We start from the raw sequence: 14,608 nt of genomic DNA, 5'->3' as shown, positions 1-14,608 counted from the left end.
TGAGTACGTCATACCTGCTTCCATAGCTCACGCACAGTGAATCCTATGGGATACCAGGCACATGTGTGTAACAAAGGGTGACGAGTGGTTTTGCTGGAGTAAGTTGGCAGTGTGTTCCCGCTTGTGCCGCAGAATTTACAGAGCAACCCCGACTATGCCACGATGTTCCGAGGCCGGCCGATGCGCTACGTGCTGCCTCTGAGCGAGCCCCCGGGCCCGGAGACGCCCGGCCGCAACCTTGTGACCTTGAAGGGCTCGCGCTGCGTGGCGACGCGCCCGAGGGCCGGCGAGAAGGTCGTCGTCGTCCCCGAGCTCATCTGCGACGTCGGCTGCGAGACGCCTCGCATCCACTACGAGCGGCATCTCGGCCGCCCCTACCGCTACTTCTACGCCATCTCCTCCGACGTGGACTTCGAGCACCCCGGAAGCGTGAGTGTGGACAGGCAGTACTCAAGATTCGGTCTCACACGCCGAGTTGGTTATTTAATTTCTTGTCATTTCTATTAGTTAAGTGCTGTCTCTGTAATTTCCACATGTTACCTCTCTTGCATTTGCGGTTCAACAGATGCTCACCAATTGTAATATTATGGGTGTAAATATAATTACGGAAACTTGCTCGACATTTTACACCCATTATATTACAATTAATTAATATCTGTTAAACAATTTTGAGACAAAACAACAAATGCGAAATTTATCGTGTTAAAATGTACAGAAATAGTCATTAAGCAATGCCATATAAAGGACATTATGAGGTGTGATCAAACATTCAGTAAAACATTTTTATTACAAACTAAGTAATAAGCTTACATTAAATTTTATCTCCTTAAAAATACTCTTCTTGGCTAGCGATTTATCCCAGTGTTGAATCCATTATTGGAAGTATTTCAGGGAGGTTTTTTGAAAGGGCCTACAGCTGCGCCTCTCAATGTCGGGAATGGTGTCAAAACGTTTTGCTTTTAGGACAATTATTTAATTTTTGGAAAAGCCAGAAGTCGCATGGTGCTAAATCTGCAAAGTAAGTCGGTTGTGGACGGACAGGAACCTTTTGTTTGGCCAAAAACTCGCAGATCAGAAGCGAGATGTGGCACGGCACATTGTGGTGATGAAGGAGGAAGCAATTTGACTATTTTTTTCTGATCTCTTTCTCCGTACATCGTTTCTCAAATATTCCAGTACGCCCTTGTAACATTCTTATTTTTTTCAGTTGTTCCCCTTGGAATGAACTCTGATCGCACTTTGACCTTATTTAAAAAAAAGACCATAACCTTGACATTCGACCTTGACTGACATGCCTTGTAGGGCGAGAAGAGACACTGTTTTCCATTGTGAACTCTGAATTTTCGTATTAGGATTATAGCCATACACCCAAATTTCATCTCCAATTATAATTTTGGCTATGAAGTTCGGATCTGCATCAAGATGATCCTTCAATTCTGTGCAAACTGACACACGATATTTATTATTTTTGTCATTCAGAAGTCTGGGAACGAATTCTGCACTCACTCGTCTCATTTGAAAATTATCTGTGAAAGTGCTTTGCCAGACGCGTACGACATGTTCAGTTCTTTGGTAAGCTCGAACAGTTAATCGCCCGTTCGAACGAACCCATTTTTGCCACATTTTGCATTTTTTCGTCTGTTTTTGAGGTCGATGTACGCCCCGAATTTTGCTCGTCTTCAACCGATTTATTTTCGCATTAAAACCGCTCATACCAGTTATAAACAGTCGTTAACAATTCACGAGCTTCTTTGGCACTTTTTTGCAAATTACAACAAAACTTGATGTTAACGTGTTGCTCTAAATCCATGATGAGCGACAGACACGGTAAACACGACATCATTCTTCCGGCTCTGGAAGCCGACTGACAAGTTACAACTTGTTCAAACTTGACACTGACCAGTTCAACGGATAAGGCTATCGGGCTTATTACTTCAAATATACGTAGAATCAGCATCTGCTGCTGTAAGAAATTCACTTACCATATTTTTTGATCACACCTCGTATTAACTTTCCATGTGAGACCGAGCATTTGAGAGTACACCAAGATAGAGTCATTTCAAATAATAGAGCCTGAACTACCTAATTATATTCGGATTAATATACTTATTGATAATCATGTATGTTATTGAGACATAGGGGAAAGTCCCCTAGTGGCGGATACTTAAGTTATCCATAAAATAAAATAAAAACTGTTTCAAGAAATGTAACTTTATTTATGAATTAGGTAAGTTAACAAAGTTTAAAATCAAAATAAATAAAAATTTTTTAACTTCTGCATAAACATATTTAGAAACTTAAATTAAACTTTGATTTTAAAAATGCAATCACTGCAAGTGGTACCTAGTACCAAACGAACTGAACTTCGAAACTCAAGCACCGGACAGTTTTTTAAAACATCCTGCATCGACCGCATATGTAGGCATATGCACATTCAGGAATGTCTGCACATGCTTCATGAACCCACCCGTGGAAGCTGGAACACTATATCCAGTCTTCGTGGGGGGTCCTCTGAGCATATTACACAAGTAGTTCTTCCTATGTCGGATATCAGTTAGTGGTTTCTTTTTCTCAGCTTTATCTCCACTTTTTCCTTTGGCCTTCACGCTTTTGGTTTGTTGCCCCTTCTCTTCTATTGCTGTTTTGATGTTAGTTCTTCTTCTTTTCTTTTTTTCTTAACTTTTTCATCAGTGGCAGACATCTATTGTATCTTTTACTTGATCCACTAAAACTTGCTCATACTCGAGTGAGGAGGTGCTAGTGAATCTACCGATCTTTAGTTGGAACGTCACTTCTTCTCCACGGTTCAATGCAAATATATTACCATGAAGAGTGCTTTTTGGGATGTTTTAGCGCGACGAAGCTTCTCTCTAGATCATTTTTGGACAAAATCTTATCTATCGCAGTTTTTAAACTTTAATGGTCTTATTTTCCTTTCCTTTTAGTCTCTTCCTTTTTGATCTCTCTCCGCACAACAATTTTTATAAGTATAAATACTTACGAGAATATACAACTTGTTCACTGTCCTGTGTAAAGGGGCCACTTTGTGTCCGGTACTATGGGACAGGGAATCACCAAAATTATGTGTACCATACCAAAACTGTTTTGGAAACCAACAAGAAAACTTTTACAGTCCACGAATAATAATGGAAAACTACCTTTATTAACAATTACCATGAACACTTAGACATAAAAACTCAGCAGTAACACTCGCCTGGATCTACGTGACGCAGTGTTTTCTGCCAAAAACAGCAATCGACGTCTCCTACCGTTGCCTTTTGCGTCACTGGCAATCCGCGTCCCACGATCCTGAATCGCTGTGCTCCCCCGTACCCCATTCAACCGTTTTTGAATCGAATGCGTTCTGACTGGCCGAGATAGTACGAGTGTCCAACACTGGGTGACGTCCGGCGTTACGGGATTATCCCCCAATGATAAGTGCGAGGCTCACAGGCGCTTCAAGCGCTGTTTCGCCCGTGAGAGCAAATCTTCTTGTCAACTTTGAGATTTTGAGAGGTTATCATTACGTTTTATGGCGTAGAAATGAAGATAATTTTAAATTTAAAGTCCTTCAAAATTTGCGTTATTACCTGCAACAGACTACACACAACACACTTGCACAAAAATCAAATTATTAATTATTTTTTTTTTTTTAGTTATTTGGGTACTGCCTCATTTTTACTTTCTGTCCAGATTGCAAATGCTTGGACAATTGAGGTATTTTCGAAGGTTTTACTTTTCTTTTGTTATTTGCGGTGTGTCAAACCAAACACGAGTCATTAAAAAATGTCATTCAGGCGTTGAATGATATCCTGTATTAAAAAAAAATAAGTTACAGACAAATGAAAGTTGAGATTTATTTTTTTCGAAACAAAATATCTGCCTGTATTAATTGTAATTCCGTGTGATTAGCTTTTAATATTTTAAGGCTGTCATTACATAAACTGTGCTCACACTTGGACTGACGATATTTATTTATTTGAGTTTTTAATCTCGTCAACAGTAAAGGCATTACAGAAGTGCAAACACTCGTATTAGGGAAATTGAAGGAGGGATGGGCCTCGGCATATTGTAAGACACCACCCCAAAATTTGCCTGGAGTAATTGTGGAAAACCACGAATAAACTAAATGATGATAAACAGACCGAAATTTGAATCATTAGTAGGTAAACATTCAACCCTTGGGTGTATGTATTCCGTGTGGCTTGAGTCTCCATTATGTAAGGGGCTGTTGAGTCTAGCCTGGTTGTAAAATATACTGCAAAATGTTACAGTACCTAACAATAAGTAAACATTTGCATACATGCAGAAGGCATAAGAGTTGTTTTATTTCCTGGATTGGTTTGACTTAGTATACTGCTATGTATTTTGGTATCAATGTTAATAAACATTATATTTTTTTGTCATTTATAGTGTGAGTTCATTTTTTAGAACTAACTGTAGGTAACAAGAGAAGGTCCTGTAACCGCCATCCTTTCTGTGCACAAATGGACGAAGTCGGACACACTATGTGCGGCGTCCAATTTCATGGGGGAGAAATATCCGGGTATCATTTTCCCAGTTGTAATTTTCACATTGTCTCAATACCTGCAGAATCTGCGGGGCAAACATGTGACGGAAGTGTTCGGTCTCTTCCACAGCTGCTGAAGGTGGACACGGAAACTGGCACCTGGAAGTTGTGGAACGAAGAGAACGTGTACCCCAGTGAGCCGATATTCGTACCTGCGCCGGACGCACAGGTAACTCACGGATTTGTTGCAGGAGACCCGCGGGCTGATCATGAACACACGTTTTGCGATACAAGACGCGGTAAACAACGTGGTGTAGACAAAAAGTCCGAGCGCCAGGATTTCCACGGGGTTTTCGAGGCCTCGATCGCCGAGAGATTTTTTTTTTCTCGGGGTATAAAATTTTAAAAAATCCCAGACATCCAGTTAAGGCCAAGATCACCCAAAATTCCTTATAAAATTGTCTACGACATATGAATTTTAAAAATATTTTAATACCTCTTGGGTCACCACTCCCCTTTACTTACTTACATTACTTTTACTTGCAACATATTTAGTTACATTACATCCAGAGGAGAACTTGATAGGTTAAGAGGGTCTTTTACTACTGGGTGAATCATAACAACCACCACCGATAGGTAAATAATATTTTAACGCATGAAAATTTCGTAGAAGCCAAACACAACTATCCAAAAACACTAGTTAAGTAAGCTTCCAGCATTTTAGTTTAAAATAATTTTTATTTACAACAGAAAATATTTGGAATTTCTTTTTTTTTTATGGTACAATGAGCTGGCAACCAAGTCATAATTTTTGGGAGTAATGAAGTTTTCTTAGAAAGTCTTTTGGACTGACATTGGAAATAATGTGAAAACTAAATTCACCAACCGTGTAAATAAATATATTCACTCTAATCAGTGACCTATTCACGATTTTTTTTTTCATTTTTACTATAAATTTAATCTCTTCTCAAATCTCAAATATATATTGTTTCCGTTCGTCATCTGGCGTAATAAGTGGTATTGCAATATGCCTGCAAAAAGACGCAAAAAGAAATCAAGTCTACATAAACTCTATTCATATTTAACTCTCTGGTAGGTTGCAGAATAATTAACAGTTTATAGTCCTACAGAATTGGCGTTGTTTTCTGGTTCTGTGTTTCGGATTCACAAACATGCAAATCCAGTCGACGTCACGTGTTCATTCGCTGCAACATAATTTCACCTTCTCTCCGGGAAGCACGTGATTATGTCCGCTTTTTGACGTTACAACGTCTAATAAATCGATGAACGCCGGCTGCACGCACGAAAAAGTGTCCCGTTACGCAGGTTTTCCCGTGACGCTGTGTCCCGTTACGCTCAATGTACGCTTGCGCCGCATCTATATCTCTCTTCCACTCGATTGGAACAACCATCGATTTGACTTTTTCGAGGCACACATTAAACTTGAAAAACTCCCATTCGTTTCCTACTTTTCCTATCGTCATCGTATCCTTAACAGAATAACACAGATTGGAAGAAGTTAAATAGCAAACATGTATAAAAGTTATAGTCAAAATAATCTCTTCGTTAAAGTAATAAACATTTTTGAATTAATTATTTGCAAATAAAAGTAAATTTATCACTTAAATTGAAGATTTCATTTCACTCCTTCTTTTTATCTATACAAAATAGTGATAATTCAATAAAAATGATTCAATTTTATTCATAAAAGTATGCAATAATTTCATCAATGTTTTGTTATGACGTTGTCACGTTAAACTATCGTCCCTAAACCGACTTTACAGACATCCAATTTTTTTTTAAAGTGTTTGTCTTTGGCTTCAGGACGTGTCTCGAATAACTCGTGGTCCAATGGCAAGTTTTGTTTAGTTGTACAAACCTTTACAATGTGCCTATATTCTCGTCAATAAGCAGGCGAATCTCACCCGTCTCCAGTATTTGCATTGGCGGATGCACAAGATAGGGGTGTAGGGGTGGACATGGAGGGTATATCCCTCTGAAGTCGTAAAAACGTAAAGAAAAAAATTATTATTAAAATAAAAATGACTCAATTTTATTCATAAAGTATGTAATAATTTCATCAATGTTTTGTTATGACATTGTCACATTAAACTATCGTCCGTAAACCGATTTTACAGACAACCATTTTTTTTTTTCAAATCCTCTCACGGAAAAAAATAATTCTGAATCCGCCAGTGAGTTGAAGCGAGTTTCACAAATGTTGTTTGCGTCGTCGTGGTTGGCTTGTGGCGGAGAGTCGGCAGTCCCGCGACGTGCTGGCAGGTGACCGTCGCTTGCAGGGCGAAGACGACGGCGTGCTGCTGTCGGCTCTGGTCTGGGGAGGCGCCGAGGAGACCCGCGCCGGAGTCCTGGTGCTGGACGCGCGCTCGCTGGCCGAGGTCGCGAGGGCGGAGTTCCTGACGCCCAGCGCCGTGCCCAAGTGCCTGCACGGCTGGTTCGTGGGCGACTTCCAGCCGCACGCCGTGTAGGCACCATCCCCTGCCTGTTCGCCGGGGGGTTCATTTCGACTCGACCCTTCGTTTGCTGATGCTTCTCTTTTATTTATTTCCTTTGCTCACAGTCCTTCAGGTGAACTATGGCTAGGCACACCTATTTTCAGCGAATGCATTTCGTGTCAAGGTATTTCACAAAATACTGTTGCTCCTCTCCTGTGGTTATTGGCTGAGGTCGGTGAGAGGTGTCGTCCCGCTCTTGACGGAGCCAATGAGAATGTGGTCACCGTACCGCTGCACCCACACAATTTGCCATGGCTCTTAGAAGAAGCTACAGTGTTTTGTGAAATACCTTGACATGAAATGAAATCGCGAAATGCAGGTGTCCCTAACTATGGCTAGGGGCATGCAGATTTCGCGAAAAGATTTCGGGACTAAATGAAAGTTAAAACACTGTAGCGCCGTCTGTGTTTCGTGATTGGGGTGAATTTCTCCCAGGTGCATATCGATTGTAACAACACACCAATCACAGTGATTCAGTGCGGAAGTAAGCGCGTCCTGAGTTGCTCGGTCAAACAAGGCGACGACTTCCCTCACAGACGGCCGCCGATCCCAAGGAAGAAACCGCTGGTTCGGGTATACCTTGTTGCAGTCTAATGAGTGTTCAGATCTTTTCGCGAAAAATTGCTGCCCCTAACTATGACCCAATCGCAGAAGCAGCGAAAAAAAGGTGAACGTATTTGGGTTCCAGCCTGTAGCGAAATGAATCCGCGAGTTTATCCGGTACCTACCCCGTGACTGTGTGAACCAAAGATTTTATACGACACTGTAAGTCCCCACCTATTATACAAAAAAAACGTAGTTTAAGGGAGAACTGAAATATGCCATGTTGGTCTCAACAGTTTTAAAGGTCATTAACAATTTTTTTTATCGATCAAAATTGCAATTTTTTTTCGTCATTTAGGTCCAGAGCAAATAACAACAGATTTTCAAGGTGTCTGTTTACAATATAATTGCAGTTGTCATTCACTAGAATGAAATATATTTTAAACCTAATAATGTCACACGGGAACAATTTCACTAATAACTTAAAGACATTCCACTAAATTATATGCTATGCTTAAACTAAGCCACAGTTCGTAACTTAAATAACAGAATATTAATGGCCAAAATTTTTGAAACTAAGAGGCATAAAACAATAACAATCCAAAGAATTTTTTTTTCTTTTCTGATTTTGTGTCAGTCCTTGTGATCTGTGTTGTTACATGATAAAGTGGACATATTTTATACAACATTATCTTGAAGTGATATGTGCAACATGCATTCCTGCATGTAATATTCAGTGATTAACTACATGGTAAAAAAGTATGAACTTTTATAAACAATCATTCAAAACAAATAACCAAACCTTATTCTGTAACACTCAAGAAACGTTTGCTACCTTTTACAACATGTTACTGTTAAATTTACAAAACGTTTGTCATAAGCAAGGAAACTATAACGTGTGCTTGTTCAGATTAAGCATTAATTTTAAAAATAATAAGAGAAGAGTTATATAAAATTTACACTGCTCGTTTGAAGACTCACAAGAATAAATTGGCAACTTGTTTTCACAGAATTATTTGTTAAATTTTGAGAAAAATATTTACAAAATTCATTATCCTTTATAATTTTGAAAACTAATCTACTTAAACTAACATTACTGAAATAAAGTATATTAAATTTACATTTATTTTATAAAAACATGTTTTATTTTCCCTACAATAACATCGTTTGTGTTTTTAGATCTATATACTTTCCGTATGAAAAATAAACGATTAATCGACTTTATTTGTAATGTTATCACTGCGACATGGCTAATGTTCTTTGCATGCACTGTTCAGTTGAAAACAAAGTTTTTTTTTTATGAGAAAACACTAAGAGAAATATATGTTTGAGTGAACCAAACTGCCAGAAATTTTTTTTAATTTAAAAAAAAGTTAAACTCAGGTATAATTTAAGATGAACAGTTGGAATATATATGGTTATGTTATGTCTTCCATGGTTTCCAGAATTAGATTCATCCTGTGACTCACACATGATTTGTACGATCAGGACTCTTGACTGGTAAAGCAAAGATCCAGCTACATCCACAGTTGGGTAGAGGATTTTCAAAATTCAAATGTTGCCTTTCTGTGATACAGAAGTAGATGTTGCCCAGCCTTTGCACCTCCTTATTGTGGAACACAATGGCTAGTTTCAGCGGAGTCAGGTGTGTTGCGATCTTCACCAGCGTGACAATATTCACTATTCACTATCAGAGCTTCATCTTCACCGCACACCCACCCCTCGAAGTAACGTTGTTGGACTAGCGCGGTTTTAAGCTAACAATTCCAACAAATGATGGCATTATTTGAAATTAAATTGTCATAGATTCGAAGTAGCTGTTTTCTTGTTATGTGATTTTTTTTTATTTTCTTGCCCGCACAATGGCAAAAGTAATTTCGAAACATTTTAACACAAAGCAACTAATTAATAGAGCCCTGCAAAATTCTCGGATTCATTCGGTGATAGGATAGAATTCAAACACATATACCTCTTAGATAATTTTGCTATTGGCTTACTGTTCATCTGGACGAATCTCAACCAGTTATAAACCCTCAACCAAAGAAGGATCGAATCACAGACAAACCGGCTGAGACGACTTACAAGTCAGCAGTCAATGAACTTGCGCTATTTACCCGAGTGTACAGGGGTATGTGCAGTCTATCCTGAAGGCCATCGAAACCGCGAATTTTGCAGGTCTCTACTAATTAATAATATGACGAATCAACAAACAAATGTTATGTTCGCTCCTTAATAGCTGTTCACTTCCTTCATTGCGTATTTACCTCCGACGACACCCGTATATTCAGTGTTCAGCCAACGTTTATTTTACGCCTTCCCGCATGTCAGCAGCAGCTCTGGAGAGAAAAGAAAGAAGCTTCCAGGGATAATTTACCTCGCGCCTACTAGAATGCGCTAGTGGCAAATGGCAGACATAAATTTAGTAAACAACTGAGTTGGAAACTACTTTAACAGGTTAAATAAATTTTCTATAGCAGTTAATGTTAAGTTTATGTTGTTTTTTTAATTTTACTTATAACTTCAATACAACGGCTGTTTTATTTTAATCTCCGATGTGCTATATAAAAAAGACCAATTTACATGACATTATAATGTTACTACCAAAAGTACCTGCACAATCGCCAAAACGGTCGAGGTATTTGTAATATCGTAACACAAGCTTCTCGATGCCTTCTTCAAAGACTTTAGCCGCCAGTGAAGGGAGATGTAGGGCCAGCGCCTGGACCTTCCTCTCCTTCACGACACTGCTGTAAGGCGGGTGGACTAACAGTGCGGCGTATTCTGCCCGGGAACACCACATAACTTAGAAAGTCACAACTTAGAAAAATTGGTAAAATTCACGTAACTTAGAAACACACAAAGCAGAACCACACAACTTAGAAACTTCATTACGTAGAAAGTTACAACTTAGAACTATCACAACTTAGACACACACAACTTAGAACTGTCATATCTTAGAAACACGTAACTTAGAAACACGCAACGAGAACCACACAACTTAGAAACGTCGAAACGTAGAAAGTCATAACTTAGAACTGTCATAACTTAGAAAATTCTAAGTTATGTGTTTCTAAGTTGTGTGTTTCTAAGTTATGACAGCACCCCATTCTGCTCCACTATTCGCTAATATTGCGATACCCCTTGCCGCGGGAGCCAGTGGGCATCACTATTAGTCCACCCGCCTCACAGCGGTGTCGTGAGAGAGAGGGAGATCCAGGCGCTAGCCCTGTATCCCTCACTGGCGGGTAACATCTTTGAAGAAAGCATCGAGATGTTGTGTCACGATATGACAAATGCCTCAACCGTTTTGGTGATTGTGTAGAAAAAATAAGTAAGACCATGCTGAACTTTTGCTAGTAAAATTATAAAGTTATGTAAATTTGTCTTTTTTATAGCCCATCGGAGGTTGAAAAAAAAAGCCGTCCTACATCTAAATTAAAAGCATTATTATTTTGTAACTCAGTAATATTGGAAGCGCCTACATAGGAATGCTATGCCCAAGCCCAATTATATAAACAATGTGGTACATGAATTTTTAAAATTTATTTTTAGGTTGTCTGGTCTCGAAATATTAGTCCACATTTATTGAAATGTACTTACCGGATTTAGAAATATATTTTTAATGTAAAAAATTTAAACGGTAGCAGCGTCTTGATTAAACACTTACCTGATTGGAGAACGAATTATTTTGATTAATATTAATATACTTTTATGGGAAAATCGTATTTAGTTAGCTCTGTTTTGATTTGTGCTATATTTTTCCTGGAACGAATTAGAACGTTACTTCGAGGGGCGGGTGTATTGGCCACTAAGAACTTAACAACACAGGTTTTTTTAATGCGGCATAAAAATGCAAATTTGGGCAGGTGGAAGAAGCTATGGGATACTTAAAATAAATTACAAGAGTGCCACGGACCATCTGTATTACATCAGCTGTATTTCATGATTAAAATTAACCTATAGCTATATATCATAACTAGAAACATGCAAAATTGATGTTATTATCTGGATACAATCTAGAAAGTATACCATTATATGCGTGACTGGCATTTTAATTGGTTCATGAGTAGTTAGTCACATTCAAAAGCCTAGAAACCAATAAGAAAATACGACCTCATTTATTTCAAGCAACCATGTGCAATCCAGGGAAAATGTTAAAAGTGGCAGCAGTCAAAGAAAAATGACAATAACTGATTTTTATAGATACAAGTGCGATGAGTTTATCCTGATAACATAAAATGATGTGAAAATGCAGGTCTATATTATTAACGCAGGCACAGTTTTTTTTATATTTTTCATTCCAGGCAAGAATTGACTGTCCTATGCATATTTAAGGGTCCCTTACGTTTCCCTATTGGCTAATTGTTAGATCATGGACTTTTCATCTTTGATCAAGGTAATAAACGACTAGGCTACATTGGCTTCTCCCTCTTGACTTGATTCTAGGGGGCATGTGGAAATGACTGCGAGCAAATCACCAAAGTAAAGCAGACGTCTATGTGTTTCAGGTTCACGATGCAACAGAATGGTTTCGCGAAATGCTCATAGCTCTAGTCATTATCAGCGTGGTCAGGGTTTAAAAGATTTTTACATTATTATCTTTGTTTTCTATTTATTTACATACATTATCTACTGCAATCGTGCACCATTATACAAAATAACATATGAGATAGTACTCAAACATTGGGATAAAATCACAAGTTTAAGTATTAGTTGAAACTTGAGGTATTTGTTATAACAGACTGGATAAGTAAAACAACACAGTAACAAATGCTCTTTAACATTTCATAACGGCACAATATAAAAAAGGAGCTATAGTTTTTTTTTGCTACCGTAATACAGTGATATGTGTATAGTTAACATCATATAAAAACAATTCTTAAAACACTAATTCAATACAGAACAAGCTCTCTTCATAACACTAATAATTTGTTTGGTTCACTAACCTATTTTAAAATAATACAAATAAATCACATTAATATTTATTTTTATCTAAATAAAAATGTTATAATATTGAGTAATATAAAATATTAGTTTCATGATATTAAATGTAGTTATTTCAATAAAACTTCCAGAATTTAAGGGGGAGGGTTTAAAACCAATAGACACCAGTATTATTTCAACAGTTTTTATAACGAAACAATTTTTTATGGTTTAATATAAAAAATTTATTTAGCTAAAATTGAGATCATACATTAAAATATTTACAGATATTATAATGCAGTGTCTAGTTAGAGTATTATTATAGTTGTATTTATTCTAAATAACTAATTTTATATTAAATTCCAATAACTTTACATGGGGAACTGTCAATTGTAGCAGGCAGTCAGTATCATCTTAAAAAATTACACTAAGTTAGGTATATATTAGTGTCATCAAACTAAAGAAAATTATTATGGTCATAAATTTGTTGAAACTAAGGTGGTGTCTTTCAGTCAGTGTCTCTCTCTTACCCTCAACAGTGTAGGCTTATGCTAGCACTTTACCCATGTAATAAATACTGTAGACTATCTAGGCCTACATTACCAAAAAATTGCATGTGAAAAAATATGTTCATATTTAGATAGTAATTATCTAAAATTGTTAGTTATATCAGTCATTCCTTTGTCACAGGACGTTATAAATCACGGAAGTTTTTATACACTTTTCTCAGACTATCCGAGCATGTAGGCCTAATACAATCTTCTTCACCATACTTCACACTTTTTGGCAGGGTTCATTGGTGAGTTTTCTGCACATCCAAACGCTGAGGCAAATTCTCTGGAATTTGACAGCGTACCAATGACTCTGAAAAAGTCCAAATACATGCTATTTTAATGTGACTTGTGTAAACATCACAAGTAAACACGTAACTTTAAAATCTGCTTTCCTAGTTCTTTTCAAAAATATATATGTATTGTAGGATTTTATATGCAAACAAGAATTAAAATTTTGGGTATATTTGCTATCAGCATGAATCAATAATTTGATAATACCTTTGAAGTTATGTATTGGAAACATTTATGTAATTATGGAGCTAATATAGTAAATGATATATGTGAGTGCAACTGTGGAGTTAAAATAATGCTATAATTATTTAATGGGATTTGGTTGTATGACCTCTTTGTTACTGTTCCTAATGTATCAAGGTATGAATCAATTATTTAAGCAAAGGTAAACGACTCTTTTAAATCGGGGTGATTAAAGATTTATTAAAGATGAAATAGGGAAATGGGTTTTTAATTGCGTGTATGGAATACGTATATATTTGAGATCACTGGTGCGGCAAAATTTTTCAATTCTTAACAAGTTACCGTGTATTGAAAAATTATCTTAGCATGAATAAATATTTCTGATGAATCACTATCTCTTATAACAACCAGTTGCGGACATGTGCTTTTTACAAATGTGATTTTAAAAAGTGTTCACATAACCTTAATAATTTAATCAGGCATTCTAAAATGATACAATACTTTGATATTTATAGGGTATAAAATAAATCAACAAAAAATGGAATTAAGTATGATTTACAATGCTGGCTTAAAAACTTTTTTTTCGTTAAAAATTATTAAAATATGCTTACAGATCCACCCTTTTCATTGAACTTAATCTCTTCATCAATTTAAAATAAGTCCAAATGTATTTCGCGTGAAGGGCATCTCTTTCAATCTCAGTTTTAAAACCACGGTACATATTTTTCCAAAGAGACAATTATAGTTTATTGACAAACGAGGAGGCCGGACTCAGCTCAAGGTCACACAAACTCTTGAAAGCAGGAACTAACACAAATTTCATTCAGATTTTGGGGGGTGGGGAAGGGGGATGATAGAACCACTTTGCCTGCTGTTTACTATCTCTTTCCTTTTTTAAGTGGGAATAATGGGTTTAGAATGATTTTTTGACGTGACAACGTCTAATAAATCGATGAACGCCGGCTGCACGCACAAAAAATGATGACTCATTGTCCCGTTACGCACATCGTCCCGTTACGCATTGTCCGTTACGCTCATTGTACGCTTGCACCGCATCTATCTTTCTTCCACTCGATTGGAACAACCAT

At 37.3% G+C, this 14,608-nt stretch overlaps 2 protein-coding genes across 12 annotated transcripts in view; one reads left to right on the top strand and one right to left on the bottom strand.

Annotated features, from left to right (window-relative positions):
* LOC134529127 (carotenoid isomerooxygenase) overlaps positions 1-8,902 on the top strand; it is a 226,858-nt gene extending 217,956 nt beyond the window's left edge. For all 5 annotated transcript variants that reach the window (XM_063362888.1, XM_063362891.1, XM_063362889.1 and 2 more), the window contains 3 exons: positions 133-429; positions 4,641-4,739; positions 6,811-8,902. In XM_063362888.1, coding sequence (XP_063218958.1) covers positions 133-429; positions 4,641-4,739; positions 6,811-6,999 — 585 coding nt within the window. In that variant the 3' untranslated portion in view covers positions 7,000-8,902. The remainder of the gene's footprint in view (positions 1-132; positions 430-4,640; positions 4,740-6,810) is intronic.
* A 3,267-nt stretch (positions 8,903-12,169) lies between these two features.
* The window catches only part of LOC134529126 (neprilysin-4-like), a 79,667-nt gene continuing 77,228 nt past the window's right edge, over positions 12,170-14,608 (bottom strand). For all 7 annotated transcript variants that reach the window (XM_063362885.1, XM_063362883.1, XM_063362886.1 and 4 more), the window contains one exon: positions 12,170-13,356. In XM_063362885.1, the coding sequence (XP_063218955.1) occupies positions 13,257-13,356 (100 nt within the window). In that variant the 3' untranslated portion in view covers positions 12,170-13,256. The remainder of the gene's footprint in view (positions 13,357-14,608) is intronic.

The sequence above is a fragment of the Bacillus rossius genome, chromosome 2 (assembly GCF_032445375.1).
Source record: "Bacillus rossius redtenbacheri isolate Brsri chromosome 2, Brsri_v3, whole genome shotgun sequence".
NCBI classification, from domain to species: Eukaryota; Metazoa; Arthropoda; class Insecta; order Phasmatodea; family Bacillidae; genus Bacillus; species Bacillus rossius.
Note: the sequence above shows the minus strand (reverse complement) of the source record. Positions and strands in the feature narration are given on the sequence as shown.